The sequence below is a fragment of the Electrona antarctica genome (genome assembly GCF_951216825.1).
Source record: "Electrona antarctica genome assembly, chromosome: 13".
NCBI classification, from domain to species: domain Eukaryota; kingdom Metazoa; phylum Chordata; class Actinopteri; order Myctophiformes; family Myctophidae; genus Electrona; species Electrona antarctica.
In genome coordinates this window covers 17,548,226-17,568,193 of record NC_136794.1, presented here as the reverse complement: position 1 = coordinate 17,568,193, position 19,968 = coordinate 17,548,226, and the positions used below count along the sequence as shown (strand labels likewise).

Genomic DNA, 19,968 nt, shown 5'->3' with positions numbered 1-19,968 from the left:
AGTGAATCCCCGCTATGAGGCTGGCCAAGCCATGCTAGTGATATAGCGCATCTGTCATACTACGGCTAGGGACTTTTAAAGGCACTTTTGTCATGCCAACACCACCACACCACACACAACACCAAAGCCTCGGATGTAGCCTATCATTACTTAGCCAAGCTATAAGGCCAATAAACTAACAATAATACAAGACACAGCCATCGTTTTCTAATATCAAAATAGAGTGATTTATTTCAGACATTGACTTCATTGTTTTGTCTTGGAAATAGGTGACCACACCTTAGACCAGGGAAAGAGAGAGACAGCAGTGCTATCACAGCACTGGGCTTCTCAGCATGCCAAGATGGCTACCAACCACAGCCCAATTCTCAGTCTGACACAGACAATAATGGCTCTCCGCAAACAAAGGAGTCAGACAATGGCAAGCATCCATCAACATCCGATTATGACGTAATAAACAAAAACAAAAAACAAACAAACAAAACAAGAATAAGCCTGGACTTTCCATTTTTAGCAAAATCTTATAAGCTGAACACAACATATGAAAAAGTGCACTTCACATTTTTCTAAGACTTGACTGAAAGAGAAAGCAACAGAAACAAAAAGGCATATCAAAGTGGTGGCATTAGTTTGAAGATACTGCTTATACATTAGACCCCAGTAAGCACACGTACTGCACACCATTAAAGCTCAGCCCACAATATAGGCATGTTCAAATCGGAATTAAAATCTGATCATTAGGTGGCACCCTGACCCCAACTAAACCAACCATAGACGTTTTAAGAACAGCAGGACTTATTTTGCTTGACCATCTTCCTGGTCATAATGTGCGCTGGATTTTCAGTAGACTGATCCAGGGAGGGCGCCACAATGATAAACATCCTTGTTACAGGTGGACACCCATGTTACTTACAGTATACAGTACATGTAGTCCTTAATTAGTTTGCAGAATGAGGTCAATGCCATCAAGTGGGACGCATAGTGGGTGCTACTCGTTTCCTGCTCAGACATGTGTCACACAAAATTCTGCATTGATTCCTTCACAGGTCCACAGTATGCATTTAACTTTAAAAATTGACTTTTCTGTGCATGGTTTAACAGGAACTGTGTCATCATCTTCAATAATAGGTTGTAAACGTAAAGCAATGGGCCAAAGCAGAAACCTGGGATGACTATTAAGAATAATAATCTTTAGCAAGTTCAGCAGGCAATTCCACAATATGCAGATAACAAGGCCTAGGTCTCCCCAATGGTGGTCGACAGAACACCGATCAATGCAGAAAGACAAATGTACCTCATCTCTGTCACGCCAACCACCTGTAACGGACTGGATATACTGATTTGATATACCATTTACATGATTTGTGAAGTTTAACATACATTGTGACAATATGATACCGCCCTGACATACACTTAATTTTAAAAGTTTTTGTAATGGCATATCAGCAAAGAAAATAGTTGAGAGCTCTAGCCAGTATAGAGCCTCTACAGAATGACATAAAAGTGTACTATATATAAACATATATACACAGTATATAAGTCTGTGTATTTATCTAATTTACATATCTTTACATTCATTACATTTACATCCATAAAGGGAGAAGATTCTCTTATAAACCACACATTTCACATCAGGCTGACATGACCTTTCTGCTTCCAGAGTTAACTGAACGTTTTTACACTTACAAGGCTAGTTCTTGGCAGTCTCCTGCTGACCTTTGCGGTTTACAAATGTGAGCTAAGAACTACCTCATAGCAGCACATTTTACTTTGACTTTCAAAGAAAGAAGTACTCTTGAAACAAACTATTCTCCATTGAGAAGTTCAGCATCCTGTCAACAGAGGATGCCAGTGTATCACTAACAAATGTTACTTTCACCATGTTTTTTTTTTTTTTTTTAACATGAGGTAACATTTTCCTGGAGAATTTCTAAAAATGCAACCTTTATTTCATATGGTGTAGCCTAAACATCACCAAACACTGCTGTGCTTCCCTCATACCATAGATACACAAAGCCACATCTAGCGTTTGTGCCCACAGCCAGGTAACAGCAGGACCAGTGGCAAGGGAGGAATTGTGGCACCTCCTGATTAGAAACATATGAAAACCTGGCTGAGCCAAGGGAGTAAGACTTATAGTCCGACCCTGTGGATATTCTGAGCCGATCTTGATTACGGATCTCAAAAAGGAGTGTGCACAATATTAGACCACACAAATGATCATCAGCACTCGGACCAGCTACGCTAGCTGGTTTTGGTTTCTTGGAGGCTGCTGCTGGCTGTCATGCGGTTTATGTCCTGTGAGGGTCATCTTACACCGCACGTAATTATAGCCCTCCTTGAGCAATGAAAGTGTCTGCTGATGTCAGAAGGCGAGTTTTGCTGCACATTCCAGAATTCGTGTTCAAGGGTTCAATCAGGGTTCAATCAAGGGTTCAATCAGGGCGCTATTTTCTGAGATCAAGCACACATACCTAGAGAGCAAAGATAACAGAATAAACAATTAAATTAACATCATATGGAATCGGTTTATTCACTTGAATTCCAAATAAACTTCTTATACTTGACCGTTATAATTTATCAATATTCTTTCGTGAGGAAAGAGCATAAGCAAACTCAGATCTGTGCAGAAGCCGGTTAATACAAGTCATAATGCCTGTGGTCTGACTGAAAGCTTTAATTAATTAACCCATTTTGACCTGAGATCAGATTCAAAAAATGTCTTCTACATCCTGACAGTTTTCTGAAAAAGCTATGTTTCTATGTCAGTCGTTCTTCGATTTTTCAAAAATAGCAGACCTACAAGCTCGTAGCGCGCCACTCGGTGGCGCGCTATGAGCTTGTAGATCTGCTATTTTTCAACAGCTAAAGCATAACATAATGCTAACACCAAAAGGGGTTCCCGCCCCCAAAATGGGTTAAAACAAAGTTTCATCAACTCCCTTTTAGAATGATCGTTTTATCAAAGTAAATGAAATAAGCTGCATGGTAAAACGGCCATGACTTACAGAGCCATCTGAACCACTAGCACCGACTTTGTCCCCCGTGCTGTTCCAGCAGACCTCGAAAATCCCACCGGTTCCCCTGTAGCTGTGCACCAACGCTCCACTCTGAAAGCGTAGCACAGTGCATTAATGACCCACTCGGCTGTCAACGTGCGGAATGCCACAGTCAGTGTTGAATCCCACTCGGAGACTCACCGCGGTGTTCCAGATGTGCACACACTTGTCGAAGGAGCCACTGGCCAGGTGCTGGCCGTCAGGGCTGAAGGCCACGCTGTAGACAGGTTCCTGGTGCTTTGTCAGTGTGTGGATACACACACCCCGCTCCACGTCCCAAAGGCGAACGGTCGAGTCAAAAGAGGCGCTGTAGATGTGTAAGAAACACATTAAGATATTAGCGTTGTCCGGGTTTTTTTGACACACACACACACACACACACACACACACACACACACACACACACACACACACACACACACACACACACACACACACACACACACACACACACACACACACACACACACACACACACACACACACACACACACACACACACACACACACACACACACACACACACACACACACACACACTCTTGTGTGTGTAGCGCTAGTATCAGACTAAAGGTTTTCGCTGCAGGTTTCCTATTTAAATAGCGATAGATTTTAGAAATCCTTTTTGGGGCTATCACCGCCATTGTGAATCAAGCAAATCAACCCTGAACACAAAGCAACTCATTACCCTTTGTCACATGATGTAACTTTGGCGTATGTGACAGCAATGCAGCTCTGCCTCCCGGTCTTCACTGGCTGAGCCGGAAAGTCATTAGTTTCAGGACCTCTGGCCTCAACTGATGTCTCTTCCTGGCCTTTTCAAAGCCAGCAGAAGAGAAATTCACATTGCCCTTTTCTTTTAATTATGTTGTATTAAACTATCCCACCATCCTTTCCTTTCCACTCACCAACACAACGCATTGGAGTAATGTGGTCACCGTTTATGTTCCAGAGCTGTACCGTTACATTTTAAAGCGTTTAAAATATTATTATATCTTTCATCAACTTCTATGTGAGTCAAGGACTGCCAAAATACTAGCACACAAAATGTTGCCATTTTTGGCAAAAAAACAAACAAAACCTGTGAACCTGTGAGTGAGACACAGTGAACATCTGTCACCATGAAGACTGACACTGTTGAAAGCAGGCGATAATGAAAAAAGAGGCAAATTGCTGCATTGCAACGGTATTAATAGACAAGTCGAAACTACTTGAAATATTGGAGGTAATTAAAAGTTTATGGCTTATAGTGGCATTTACTTAAGATTACCAAATGCCTTACAAGTCGTGCCAATGAAGGCAGTTTAATATCCACAGTGATATGTATCCACACACGCTGGGATGTCAGGGATGGCTGGAAACTGGATACATTTATACACATGTGCACGCCTGGGTCAGGGGTTTATGGCTGTGGGCCACTGAGATTTACTAGCACTGCGTAAGCTGCCTGGGACCTGACTTCCTTTGAATGTCGGGGCCCCGACAAGAATCCCTTTCAGAGATCCACACGCAAATACTGGCACACATACACCTTATGCCCTGGGCGCACAAACCATAACACTGTCTCAAAGCTAAAAGACACGTGGGTGGGCCTTGTACGACTCTGTATGGGGGTGTAGCGATATCCCACCTAGCGAGCATGATGTTGGAGTTGGGGTTGTTGGTTCCAGGGCCAGTGGGGCTCCACTTAATAGTGTAGATCTCTTTGCTGTGAGCTTGGAGGTCGTGGACGAAGGAGTCCTGCTTCATACTCCAGATCTGTACAAGACACGGAAAAGAGTAAATATGACATGAAAAACAAATCATCACCTGCGTTGGTTGCCCATTACTACTCCTTTGTTTGGACTTACCTTTAAGGTCATGTCATCTGAGCAGGAGGCAAGTATCATCCCCGATGGGTCCCACTTAATAGCGTTGACTTCATTCTGCAAACACAATTAAATACCCTCTATTATTGTCTCCACCAGGCCGAAGGCGTGTGTGTGTGTGTGAGTCCGTGTCTGCATCTGTCCGTCTGTTACCAGCTAATCTCCGGCACCGTAAACCGGTCGGTGACACATTTTGGACGCACACTCTCTGGATGCCAACGATGAACCTCTGCCCCACATTTTCCAGAACGGCCTGTTATAGCTCCACCAGGACTTTTGAAAAACATTTTTTGATATTCCTCCTCCAGATTCTGTCCAAAAATCCCGCAAATCATTACACAGTATATCTATAGTCATGTGTTCAAGACGGATCTGTCCGATATTTCATATTCCATCCTAATTGGCTAAGATTGGCTTTCAAAGTTTGCAGTATAGAGGGTATGCGCGTGACATCATCATCAAACCAGGAAGTTATGCAGGAATGCCTAATGAGTGGCAAAAAACTACTTTCTGGCCTTGGCAGCCCATGAATCCAAACAGAAAAGTCCTATCTGATTTCATTAAACAACATTTAACAATGTTTAACTCACTTTGCCTATTGCTTTGCCACTCGATGTGCCATTCACTTTAAGCATGCGCATACCCTCTATTGGCTTCAAATCATGAATGCAGCGTGCAATTTACATGAACTCTTTCACAGACTTTCCTACTAGGCTGAGGAATATATCCCACCCTTTTCACATTGGCCTGTTATAGCGCCACCAACAGGTGGATTTTTGCAAGCACCACCAGGAGGCCACAACCTGACCTGCCCTGGTTGAGACCTGTGCCCAGAAGGGCACTTTATCTAGTCTGCTTCTTTTTTCGTGACAATTTAGGTTGGATGGAGCAGGAATCACTGTTTATTCACTTGACTACCTAGGGTTGTTAAGTGGACTGTAACTCAAGAGTTCTCAGAGTTATTACAGCATCAACATCACAAAGTTGTCCCTGGCACAAAAACCTTTCAGATGGGGTCAAATATAAATGACAATTGAGAACCCTAAAGCCCTGTCCAGACCAAAGATTTGCAACACAACTTGTAACCACTTGCGACAGAACCCTAAAACTGGGTTTTGCCAAACTGACAGTCCACACCCAGGCTCATGAGGAGCAGAGATAGTTTGCCATTTCCATAGAACCTCAACCTGTTATATTTATTGTATATATCGTATATATAAAAAAATTGAAGTATGTAGGCTAGTAGCTCTCCTTTCCTCTCCCATTCACTCGCTCTATTTTTCTGCCTCTTGCCAGGTACAGCTAAAAAGACTTGCACTGTATGTGCGCTTGTGTCTCTCACACAAACGTACACACAGTGCCAATCAGAGAGAACATACTGCAACTCTGTTTTTTTCCTGCGATACTTGTGCCATTGTTTTTGGTGACTGTTGGAGTGGCTCTTTAAACTGCCGTTATATAAATATCTGTCTAAAACTCTGCCATTGTTTGGTTGTTTACAGTACGCGTGATTTTCCAGAGGCAACTGTACACGCTTACCTGTGATTGAACAAATACAATGACTTCTGTGCCGTAATTCAGACCACTGCAACGGTCTCTGCAACATTATGCATTGGTTTCGACGTGCTGCCAATCTCTGGTCTAGACTTAAGAAACCAGTAAGACAAGGTGCCGTTTACCGTGTGACCCTGGAAGGTCTTCAGAGGCCGGTCGCTGCCCAGCCGACATACATGGATGCACATGTCTGTGCTGCACGAGGCAAAGGTAGTATTGTTCTGCCAGTCGACATCCAGTGCTGGGGCTGTGGAACATTTAATAATTCATTCATTCAGCGTTGTGAGTTCATGATCACGGTTCACTGGACACTCCGCCCATATTTAGCAGTATGATTTAAGAAGAGCAAAATGGCAGCCGTGTGAATATGGTCACAGTGAGTGTAGTTTCATGTACATAGCTCATAGTGCTTATGTCAATGAAAAGCAGTCTTACCTGAATGAAAGGGAAACTGCTGTTTGGCCTCTCCCGTGTGCGCATCCCAAATGATTGTCGTCTGAAATTTTTAATTGTTCATGAAGTAAAAATATGGATATAAAATGTGCTCCGAGTCTCTAGAGCACCCACAAATTACTACTTTGGATATACTTGAATTGAATGAATCAACAACAACAAGGTTATTTAGTACCTTATCTACACCGGCACTGAGAATAGAGTTCCCCTTCTTGTTCCACTTCAGTGCAAATATGGGCCCTTTGTGCTGCCCCAAGGTACTCGCCAGGTTCCCTGATGGTTAGGAGACGGACACATTTAGTTTGGAAAAGAAACCTTCGCCGTATTATCACAGAGCTGGCATTACTCACAATAACATGAAATGGTGATGACTCATACGCCACAGTAAAGGGAAACGTACCATCTTTTGTCCATACCCTGGCAAATCCATCATACGAGCCTGTTGCTAAGAGAGTCCCTTCGCTCTGTTGAATGGAACGATAATACAACTTTACTTAACTTCCTTCAATGATCGCACAATCGTACTGCACATGGTACACATTCAATCTGTTTTCCTACATCTATTGTATTCCGTTTGTTGTAAAATTGTGAGCTTATTGAATTCATGTTAAGCATCTAGAAAAGGGTTTGTCTACAAACCCTTTTCAAAAGTAGACCAATCACAGCAACATCCATGACAGTAGACAGTAGTTGTAGTAGTTGAAAATCTATGCATGTAAAAAAAAACTTTTTCAGCTAACCAGCATTCTTTTTCAGCTAACCAGCATTGTTCTTGTGAAGCACCTTAGTTTGTACTTTGCATTGTAAAGATCACCATTTACTTTTTGGCCAAAAGATACAGTAGAATGTACTGTATGTAAAAATCTTCTCAGAAACAGTGTCAAACGTCAAGCAGGAATTAACAAAAACTAATGTTCAGAGAAGGACAGAGAGATGACTGGGAACCTACATTCCAGTCCAGTGAGGTGACATCTTTGTTGCTGGGGACATCCTGGCCGCCTTCTCGAATACAGTGGCGCAGCACCAGCTGGGTGGAGCTGGAGTTGTTATTCTCATTTAGGTTCCAGATCCTCGCCGTGGAGTCCCCTGAGCTGAACACAGGACCAACACACCCAGAGAAAGAGTCATTGCCTCACTGGACTATATGAGTCAGTCTGTCAGGACTTGCAAAGGCTGTGAGTGTTAACCACTTAAACCCTACTATTATACTACATTAACTGGAGCCCACCAGGGCTCCATACTAGGCTCCCCCCTCTATTCCCTCTATGCTAAATATCTTTGCAGAAAATAGTCGATCTACAGGCTCACGATGCATTGCGTTGAAAGTGAGACGCGTTGTGAGCTTGTAGATCTGTTATTGTTGCCCAAAGATCTCCCCAGGAGGATAGGGTTCACTATGGTTTGTGTGGTTAAATAAAGTGAATATTGCACATTTGTGTGTGAAAGCCCCTGCACGCTACGTACACCTTATTCAAGCCGTGTCCATTACATAATTCAAGGAAATGTACGGAAGGTTCACACATTTCAAATCCCATACATTTCAATGTCTCTCTGAATAAAGAAGACCCTCTCTCTTCCACGACCTCGCCGAAGACTTACCCTGAGGCTAGCAGGTCGGTGACAGGGTTCCATGCGCAGATGAACACCTCAGACTCATGGCCTCGGAGCACTATGGCCTTACTGGCAGGTATCTCTACGTCCACATCCAGATCCATAGACTCACTGTGGTTATCTGTCCACACATGCACATGAAAAGGCGCACACACACAAACACACAGAAAAGACATGCGAGAGACAGCGAGAGCAAGAGAGAGAGATGCACACACAGAACCAAACACACACACACACACACACACACATACAGACACACAGGTCAGAACAGACAGGGAAATACCAAAAATGATGATTGTCATTTGTCGCATTGACAAATGACAATTAGCCATGATTTATAGTTTGACGTACAACGGTGTCATGCAACAAATATAGCCGATCTACTGTACAAGCTTGTAGATCTGCTCGTGTGTGTGTGTGTGTGTGTGTGTGTGTGTGTGTGTGACAGTACGATTGGAAAACCAGTCGGATTGAAAAAGGTTTCACCGTCGGAGGCACGCAGCCTAAAGGTGACTTGAGCCACATAAGGCACCGCCGAGCAAGCTAAAGCGAGCAAGTCGCCCTGTCGAGTTTGGTAAATTGTGCTTTTCCCCATTCCCACCTAGTGTAGTGAATGTTTATCCACATGAAATGAGCCTGGGCCGTGGCTCAAAAAAGGCAAAAGCCACAAAAAGAAATGAGCGGCAAGGGACGAGATTTAGCTTGAGTTTTTCAAATCACAGTAACACTTGGAATCCACCAAAAAGGCGTAGTCACAAGCTTTTATTGTGCGTGCAGGTTTGCGCACAAGCGACTGTTCTCACCAAACCTGGCCACAGCAGGACGTCTGGTCAATGCATTTGCACGCAGACAATTTTTTTCCACTTTTTTCCCCGAATTGCAATTGTTCAAGGCAATCACAGCATCATCCAAGACAGTCACTGTGGGGAGAAGATCAACTATCCTGGGTGGGTGGATGTGTTTTGTCTGTGGTCCTGTGTGAGGTCGATGCCTCCCTGCATGCTGTCATTGAAGCAGAACTCATATGGAGCGGATCCTGTTGCCACCAACACTTTCAAACTGAATCTGATCTGCTGACACAGACATCCGCTCGGTTTCCCCTCCTGGCCTAAGGGTTCACCTGATACACACCTCTACAGTTTCAGCCATTGAACTTAAGAAGAAGCTAAACCGTTACTAATGCCTTCACATACAGTACTGTGAAAACTACACTGTACCAGGTGTATCACAACCAAACTAACACACAACTAGGGTTGTCAAAAAGACTGATACTTTTTCGATACCATGGTTTTAAAATGACACAATGGTGATGGGCTGGCCAGGGGGAGGTAGTTTAGAGACCAGGATTCTTTTTTAAATATTAGTTGTATTGAAGTTTAACATTCTGGTACCAATATTCATGATAACTCTACATCAATGAAGTAGCCACATGCAGGTAATGAGTAGGTGAGGTATCTGGACAAAACTGCTTACCTTTTTTTAACCCTGCCAAACCAATTTGGTAATTTAATTTCCAGATTCCTGGAGGAATAACTGTGAATGTGATTTCCCTAGGCGTAAAGTTCCCCATTAGCCTACCTACGTATATACGCTATGATGCAAAAATACAAAGCAAAAACATCCACTCAGGGCACAAAATGGCAATGCAGCATGTACTTGCCTTTCGTTGCCCGTCTTTAATTTTGCTCTCTTTCTCCATCCTACACACACATCTACTCATTTTAGTCAGTCAGTATTCTGTACTGTCAGAACATTACTGGAGCGGGTAGATATCAACCACTTTCAACCTGGAACCTCTATTAGGGGAATTATTATTATGTTTTCATTTTTTTCCAAAACGTTTACCATTTTTGCACATTTTCAAATCTTTGCATAGCAAAAATAGCTTATCTACATGAACTGCTATGGAAAATTAACATTAAGTGTGACAGTGAGAACAGGACAACAATCCAACTTTATCAAATTCAACTTTCTTTCTAGAGTTTTTTTCCACATTTTTCATCTGGCTCTTGTTTGACACACCTGTATTAGAGATTTGAGCACAAGGTCAAGCACATGAACCCTGGTGTCTGGGGGCGAGCATTCGTCGAAAAAAACAAAAAAATGCCCTGTGAGCTTGTAGATCGGCTATTTTCACAAAATAGATTTGGTGTGGAGGGAGAAATGGAGGGGACCAAATATAGACCCCCGTAACTTACTCATGATGTAAGTGCCATTCTCCTCCCCATTGACAGTGGCTTCTCCATTCTTTGGTGTGTTGGGCTGGATGCTGGAGACAGATGCTGCCATGGCACATGCAGCCTCCTGCTGGACTAACTTCTCGCGGAAGGCCTGCTGCCGCGTCTGCACCACGTCTGGCATCACCGCGTCGATGAGGGACAGTGACTCGATTGGCCGGCCATCAAACACTGTGCCATCCTGTTGAGCAGACACCGCAATCAATAAAGGATCATTGTACCATGCATGTCATGTGACTTTGAATCAGTTGTTCATCTGGAATCAAACGCCATTGATCTCCATTTAAGCAAAGCCTCCCTTGTGAGTATTATATCCAACAATTTGCAAATCTATATAGGTGACAATACATTGTTTATTGTGAGTGAGTGAGAGAGAGTGTCTGTGTGTGTGTGTGTGTGTGTGTGTATTCCTCGGCAAAGCCAAGAGGGTCTCAAGGGTCAGCTCAAAGTCTCTAACCTGAAATCAAAGACAATATTTGTGCATTTGAACTGTAGCCAACCTCTTGAAATGAGAAATCAATAAGCCTTCCTTTAGCCTGGATTGGTTATTGTTAGAAGGGAGACTATTGATTCCTGTGTGGTACAGATGGGATGGGTGCTATGAGTGGTTTGGGTATCCAGGGGCTTGCATCAAGTACACCCTAGTAGCCAGAGGCACTGCTCTCACCTCGTTGATGCTGATCTCTGCCTCCACATACTGGAGCCCTTTCTGCAGGATGGAGATGAGGGCAGCAGGGGGCACTAGTGTTCCATTGATGTTGGACTGGCTGATGTGGCTCTCGATGCCAAAGGTGAATGCTGAGTGGGAGAAACCTGAAAATGAAATCCAATTTGCATTCATTAACCAGAGATTGGGCCGAACGGAGTGTAAACAAAACGCAACACAAACATTCCAACACTCTGATTCACATAATTGTTCATGTTGACTGCACGCAAAGACGGGAACAGAGGAGAACATTTGAGCTTTCAATAAAACATGCCGATGTTGGTATCTCAGAGCTCGCTTGCTTTCTTTCCGTCTGCTGATTTCAAAGGCACTCACAACAAAGAGTAGTGAAATACAGCAGCTACGGTCTCAATAATTCATCTGCACCCTGACAAATAGGTTAGTGTGAATGGCACGTTGTCACATATGAGGAATGCAAGCAATATGAGGAAGGAAAGCAATATTCTGCGTGTCCACTAGAATAGACATCCACAATGGCCTGTTTATATTTCTACATGCCTATAATATAATGCCTACTGTACATAAAAGCCAACTGTGTACAATAAATGACAAAGACATTTTTTGTGGAATTGACTTGTTTTTATGGCCCTCTATGCCCACAGTCCTGAGAGGGATCCAATGCAATGAATGCAACTGTGGCATAACGGAATCTGGATCCCACTGTGGCTGGAGAAGACTAGACTAATGTCTGTTTTATTGCCCATCCCAATTATTCTTAGTATTTGAATAGACCCAACCAGATGTTGCGTTAGTATTGCCTTAACAGGTCAGCTGAGCCACATTATGAAAGATGAATCTAAGACATTTGTATCATGCTGGACATTAGGACCGGCAGTTGAACCTCTGGACCCAACTGAACACTGATGCAAACAGGACGTTTATGAGTCAAAAATGTAGGAACATGTATGTGTAGGGACTCTGCTTTGTCACAAGATGGGGCACTTTCCTGACATTCCATGTGGTCAGGACTCTAAACAGGTATTCCGTCCGCGAACCGCCCCTTACATCCTGCATTAAAAACTCACATATGTAGTATTAAATCATTCAAATGTTATGCTAACAAACATTAGCATGCTAGCTACATAATGTAAACACTGGCCACCTAGCAAGAGCGTGCGTGCCTTGTTGTTCGGGAGCGTGCCCCGAAAACGTATCCGGGTTGTGAAAGGACGCGCTGTGATTGGCCAGTAGCCACTTTGAGTGGCAGTCGGGGCAAACGCTCTCGCCAGAACATGATTACTATTCTGTCCTTATCGGGTTGCAACGCGAACAGCCTTGAGCCTTGAGCGAACTTCGCAACACACGGCAACTCGCTGGCTTTAGCTCGCTCGATGGTGTCTCACGTGGCTTAAGTTCGCTTGAGACGGCGAGCCTCCGTTGCGGTCTAGTCCATAGAGTAATATATTTAGGTCTAGTCCACAGTTGTTGTTGGAGGCGAGAGGCACTTCCGCATGACCACAGAAGCGGAGCGTGGTTATAAGCACAACCCGGCTAGGATTTAGAATGTCGCTGTTCAGGCCCTGCTTTGTCTCGCTAGACCACGCCCACACCTGGATACATAACCAACATCAGTGTAACCAAAAGTGGCAAATCATGCATATTTAAGGCTTTAAAAAACAGATACTACTTTCCACACATACCTGATTCTTGGAGATATCTGTACACCAAAAAGTTGACTTCATCACTGGTTATACTCATCTTAGCCCACCTGGATGGAGGAGGTGGTCTGTATGAAGGCTGGGCTCACTCTGGAAAAGAAAAAAACAACAACATAGGGAGTTAAATATCAATATTCCCCAATCCCAGCAAGCACGTTATTCTTTTCCTTCAGACATACAATGTTGAAATAATTACATGCTATATTAATCCTACACCAAGCCATGATCGCATTTACTATGAAATCGTACATTTCCCGTCAGTCAATCAATATCCCCATACATGGGAATGCCCCCATATATGGTGCCCAGGTCTCGTGACATCACGTGACATCATCATGGATAGAGATTCCTGAGGTCATAGGATATGCGACCTGCTGCCGCAATTAAGCCCATATATAGAGTTCCCTGATGTCATCAATATTTGCCAGTAACTCTACATCGGACCTCAAACCTCAGACCCTTAGATCTCCATATATGGATATATGTCAGAACCTGTTCTGATATTCCATATGTTGATCCTTCCCCATCCATCCTTCCTCTTTCGATGTCTCTCTTTTGACTAATACCCGTCCATTCAAACTCTAGACGGGCCTGCTCCAAAGTTATTAGTTCAGCAGCCCACGAAAACTAGAGTTCTCAACAGGTCCGAAAATTAAGGCCCGGCCCTCATCAAACCCTGTACACTCAAGAGAATGTCCCCGCTACCACCCTTAGATCTCCATATATGGAGCTGACCTGTTCTGACAATCCATATGTTGATCTGACCTCATCAAACCCTATGCACTCAAGACATGCTCGTTATATGGCCAGAACAGAATTCATTCCATGTTGATCTGACCCCCCCATGCCAAAGCCCCAGCGCTCTCCCAGCAGTCTTCCGTCAACGAGGCGGATGCGTGCACGCGAACTAAGGCGTCTTACTGACAAATTAGGCTATAGCTTCTACTGTGTGCATTGATTAATGGGTCGCCAACTCACTTGACACACACACACACAGGATGGTATAGTATCCAATAGTGTATCCTATATTAAAATTGGCTAATGGGAGGGTGGACCTCTGACATCATTCTGACTCAGCCTAAACAAACCACAGCCACGTCACTAATCACTATGACAAATAACTGTAAACAAACCACAAGTCAGTTCCATGTATGGGCAAAAAAAGAGCACAGTCGCCCATATATGGGCATATACTGACAATCAAGGACTGACAGATACAGAGATCTCCTTATATGGGCATATCAGTATGGCCATATACTGATGACATCATGGACTCCATATATGGGCATAAAAAGGACTCACACAGATAAACATATATCCATATGGGCATAAAAAGGGACTCGGGTAGACAGACAGAAGCAGACATCTCCATATGGGCACAAAGGAGACACAAACTCCTCAAAAATATATAATAATAATAATCTGAAACTTTATTTCGGTAAATGACTCCTCTTCAATAATACCAATTGTTATTGTACGTCACTATGATTGATATATGGGATTGATTATTATCCATTTGGCTTTTACAGAAAAACGGATAGCGCTTCCCATTAGTGTCCTCGTCAACCGTCTATAACGGACGGAGGCTCGATAAACAGTCCAGGTATTAAATGCCTGTCCACTGTAACATACAGCAGTGTGCATGAGGCTGTTTACTGCACTCGTATAGCAGCCATCCATTTTTCTGTTGTTTTCGAGAAATTATGTGAAACAGTGTTACTTTTTTATTAATACCATCATCAAGCTCAGGCTGATGAACACTTTGAAATACAGAATATGGCTCAATATGAATACACATACCATTATAAATCAGCATGATTCTGCATTGTGTACGTGCATACTGCATAATGTTGTGTGTGTGAGAGTGTGTGTGTGTGTGTGTGTGTGTGTGTGTGTGTGTGTGTGTGTGTGTGAGATAGAAAGAGTGCCCCTCGGGGCGCAGGTCTCCACCAGGATAGGAGCGTTTTTTTGAAAAATGTCAAGTGGCATTTCTTCCTCAGCCTAGTGGGAATATGCGTGCACAGTTTGGACGCTGCGTTCATGATTTGCGGCAATTTGTACAAAATGTGCCACTCCTGAAAACTTTGGAAGCCAATCTTAGTCAATCAGGATGGAATATGAGAAATCAAATAGACTCGTCTTGATCACATGACTATAGACATCATGTGTACTAATTAGCGGGAAATTTGGATAAAATATAATATTTTAAAAAAAAAGTGTTTTACAGAAGACGGCCTCGATAAAGAGCAGATGTGATTAATACAGGGCAAAGGTTTTTCCTTCGCCTCTTGGGAGTGTGCATACAAAGTTTTACACAGATCGGTACAGTTCTAGTTAAAAACACAAATAGGCCAGTTATAGCGCCACCATGAGGTTGATTTGAGAATTGTCAAGTGGTATTTCTTCCTCCAAGATTTCACTGAAATCACACGATGTGTTCATGATTCGCGGCATTTCGTTCAAAACAGGGCACTCCTGCAAACTTTGGAAGCCAATCTTAGCCAATCAGGATAGAGTATGAAAAATCTGAAAGACCCGTTTCGTTTAATGGCTGAGAGACTATGTACCAATTTGCGTGATGTTTGGACAAAATCCTGTAGGTGTACTGTCAAAAAAATGTATTTTGCTTAATTCAGCCTACTCGTGGCACTATAACAGCTGGCCCATGTGAAACATTTGGGGCAGAGGTTCAGCTCTGCAATCCAGGGAGTGTGTGTGCAGAGATTAGCTGTCCAAAGACACACGGACGGACGGAGTGCAAAACATACTCTCCCCATGCCTTTGGCCTGGTGGAGACAATAAAAGATAGACTTACTCGACCCATACCCAGCCGTAGCATAAATATGCAAAAGCCCAAACACTGCCTACCTTACCTATGGATATTAATGGATGGACATTTTGTCCAGACTAGACAGAGAAAGGAGAGGGGTAGAAATGAAGAATGCATGCTTGTCTAACCTCCATTCCAAACACTTTCTGGGCCCACTCAAGTTCCTCTTTGGTAGCATAGCAACAAGCAGGATCCAGTGCAAAATAGACAGAACAGTGTTGTCCCAATTACCAGTGGGCACACTGCCAGAAGGGTTGAACATGTTACTCAACATGAATTATTCACTTCTTCACCTTGGGATATTCTTTCAGGTGGACTCTAGGCTTACTGTATGCCAGACATGCTGGCATACAGTAATGCAGTGTGGACTGGAGTGTGAAACATCATATAGGCTACATATTCCAACAGAAACAGACAGGTGCTTTTAAGTCAAGTTAGGTGGTAGGGTAGATATCTCAAATGAAAAATGCCTATAATTCAATCTCCACGAAATACCACAAAAGGTCAGAAGATCACTGGAAAGCAGCATAGAGCTAGGGAGCATGCAATCAAAAACAAATAAAACATAAACAACACTCAAAAGAAGGGCTATTTATTCCCAGAAGCCAAAGCACTCAATTGGCAAGCCCAGCCTTGGCTAGTCGAGTGTGTCCCTCCGGAGCCGACTGCTACCCTGCTCCTCTTTGGCTAATTAGATAACACGAGGGGCCTGGAAGGGCTATCTGCATCAAAGCTAGGAGCTGCTGCTCCAACGGCCGCCACTACAGAGCAAACAACTGGAAACATAATTAACAGGCAGCCTGGAGGGGTTTAAGGCTCAGTGGAGAAAAGGCAGCAGCACTAATCCATGTATCAGATGGGCTCCGTGATGCCACCATCCATTACACCACTCCCTGGGGCCTCCCTGGGGCCTCCCTGGCTCCGTGATGCCACCATCCATTACACCACTCCCTGGGCATGCACCCAGGGTTTACACCATCCATTACACCACTCCCTGGGGCCTGGGCATGCACCCAGGGTTTCAGATGGGCTCCGTGATGCCACCATCCATTACACCACTCCCTGGGGCCTGGGCATGCACCCAGGGTTTCCCCTGACAAAACTTAACTCCACCTCTTCAAGGGGAATCAGACGGAAACGCATTACATTGGCACTGAGGTGATAAGTGGAGGTAGAGTTTGAAGACACCATCCATTTCAATCTTTCAACAATCTTCCTTATTTTATATATTCTATTATATAAAAATGCGATCCATTATTGTCTCCACCAGGCCAAAGGCATGGGGAGAGAGTATGTTTTTCACTCAGTCCGTTTGTCGGTCCGTCCGTCCGTGGACAGCTAATCTCTGGCACCGTTGGCTTGATCGCAACCACACTCTTCACAGTTCACACACACACTCACTGGATGCCAGAGCTGAACCTCTGCCCCAAAGTTTTCACATTGGTCTGTTATACCGCCACCAGGAGGCCGCTTTTTGCAAAAAATTTTTTTGACAGTACACCTACAGATTTTGTCCAAACATCATGCAAATTGGTACACAGTCTCTCTGTAGCCATTCAACGAAACGGGTCTTTAAGAAATGGCACCCTTTTCACATTCAGTTATGGTGCCACAATAACCTACTTGACCTGGCGGAGACTTGTGCTCCGACTCCGAGTAGCACTTTTTCTAGTTACAAATGATCTTGCGCCTATTTAGCACCACGTTGGTTATTAAAATGAAGTATGATATGGAGCAAACAGGACGCACTGCTATCTCACTCACAGAGAGAAGTGCTTGACCTTAGATTTATGAGCCAACACAGATATGTTCTTACCAGGCATTTAGACAGCGTGACAACGTCAACACATTAACAGGTCACCATTAAATGTGGGGCTCTTGACGCAGAGCACACAGCTTTCCATCATGTTTTAATAAGTGGGTTAAAAACAAATATGAGAGTGCATCGAGGTTCAAAAAAGAATTAATCATACAGGCCATAATATATTAACATAATATATTAACGTAGTGTATCAACATATTGTGCCCATTTTCTTCTTCTTATACAATCTTCTTGTACAAAAATATATTTTGTACATACTGGGATTATCAGCTACAATTCTGGCAAAGTTGGCATTTTATGGTTTTATACAAACAAGTTGCCAGTGCAGCGAGCAAAGCACTATTTGCCGGTGACAGTGATATGCACACTGACAGTTGACATTTCCAAGTGGGAAAAAAACCCATCATCCTCTTTGTCCCAACCATATCCCGGGGAGGATTTCTGTTAGCCTCAAGCCTTTTTGGGTAGTATTGCATGCTGTAGACACCTCTCGTGTGAGCATTACGTACTATAACTGTAACAGTCATCTAATGTGGGATCAGACACCCTAGGGATTAGGAAACGTCTCCATAAAAGTGGTCAATAATGTGAATGACTATCCACTGCCTTTGATGGATGTTTTTTATCCAGCAATGTTATGGATTCCATGTGGGAAACAGGCTTCTGATAATATGATGATCTTGTGTCTGCCGGTGGTACTATAGGGTTAAGGTCATGAGGTCATTCAAATGGAAATCTGCCTGCCCATTAGACTTGGAGTGGAAATGCCGGAGTGGGGAATGCAAGAGTGGGGTCACTAAATTCAGTAAATTTCAACTTCCAGGGAGCATGAAGGTACACTGGAAATTATACACTGCAATCCAGCCAGTCGTTTTCTTTTAGATGGACAGCCCGACATCACCATCCTTGATATAAATTAATCCATTGATTCAGAGCTAATTACAATTTAAAAAAGTATAAATTATGTACATTAAACTAGTGCTTATACTACATAGCATCAACATGTCCTCATGCACAAAACACACTGCCACTAAAATAATGTACAATAGAGTCCTATACTGCTTTCATTGCTAAAACTGGGTGAAAACTGCAAACAATTCAATTAAGATTTTTGTTTTACTATGTTGTCCAACATCTTCAGGGAAACTTCTGGCTACACAAAGATTAAGAATTAGCCTACTCTTCACAGTTTACAGCCAAACATCTTCACAATGTAACTGAAACTTTTCAGTTCAATGTAGTAGATTGAAACTATGCAGGGCACCCTGCTGTCAGTGCTGTGGCAATGATGAGCTTCCCTGCCGTGGACCACAGGCTCATTAGGGTCATCTTTAGCATGTTTACTACACTCCAACAGCAATTACTTAACAGTGTAAACTACACCACTAGCTTCACAGCCCTTCACCAAGCCTTGCACCTGAGTGCAACATTGCCTGTTCATGCTGGCCTTGTATTGCACAGGGACCTTGTGGAGCTGAGAGTACTTCAATTTGTTCGTTCACACAAGATAACATTCTATCAAGGTCTTCTGAGAATAGACTTGGCATGCCCCCATACTTAAAATCATTATGTATCCCATTATGGTGCAAAAACTGATATCTACTTATTGAGATTCACAGGAGGATACCACAAGATAATGCTAATCAGAGTAAGACATTGAAAATAAATTGCTTACATGAACTGTGTGTGTGTGTGTGTATATATATATATATATATATATATATATATGGCCCATGTGAAAACAAGATGAAACAAAATGCAGCAATAAGCACCCCATCCAAATGCTACCCAAGCAAGGGTATAACAAAATAATGATAATGGCAGGCAGGCAGATATGCTGAGGGGATCTTAGGATACAAACAGAAATGGTCCAGCAAAACCTTCTTGTATTTAAGCCCATTCATTGTGGATAATCTACCCTCATAAGAGCATTGACCAATTTAATATTATATCCTAATTAAAATAACCCATGTAATTATAGGTCTACCACTGCAAACCTTTGAACAAGGCACCCAGCTTGCAGACAAAGCAGGAAGGTCTCCTAAGCTTATTGTGTTCAGTTACAAATGTATGTAATAAGAGTAAATCTCCTCCACGCCGATTGCTTTTTGCTGGCTAATCTGTCCTAATAATAGAACAGGAATTTTAT

General features: G+C 43.1%; 1 protein-coding gene across 1 annotated transcript in view; it reads right to left on the bottom strand.

Moving 5' to 3' along the window:
• Positions 1–200: 200 nt before the first annotated feature.
• The window catches only part of tbl1x (transducin beta like 1 X-linked), a 30,636-nt gene continuing 10,868 nt past the window's right edge, over positions 201–19,968 (bottom strand). The window contains exons 2-15 of the mRNA XM_079517436.1: positions 13,150–13,257; positions 11,450–11,595; positions 10,744–10,963; positions 8,534–8,666; positions 7,884–8,025; positions 7,335–7,398; positions 7,110–7,207; positions 6,917–6,977; positions 6,607–6,728; positions 4,910–4,984; positions 4,690–4,817; positions 3,201–3,366; positions 3,009–3,110; positions 201–2,474 (exon numbers count right to left, since the gene is read on the bottom strand). Coding sequence (XP_079373562.1) covers positions 2,448–2,474; positions 3,009–3,110; positions 3,201–3,366; positions 4,690–4,817; positions 4,910–4,984; positions 6,607–6,728; positions 6,917–6,977; positions 7,110–7,207; positions 7,335–7,398; positions 7,884–8,025; positions 8,534–8,666; positions 10,744–10,963; positions 11,450–11,595; positions 13,150–13,207 — 1,542 coding nt within the window. The 5' untranslated portion in view covers positions 13,208–13,257 and the 3' untranslated portion in view covers positions 201–2,447. The remainder of the gene's footprint in view (positions 2,475–3,008; positions 3,111–3,200; positions 3,367–4,689; positions 4,818–4,909; positions 4,985–6,606; positions 6,729–6,916; positions 6,978–7,109; positions 7,208–7,334; positions 7,399–7,883; positions 8,026–8,533; positions 8,667–10,743; positions 10,964–11,449; positions 11,596–13,149; positions 13,258–19,968) is intronic.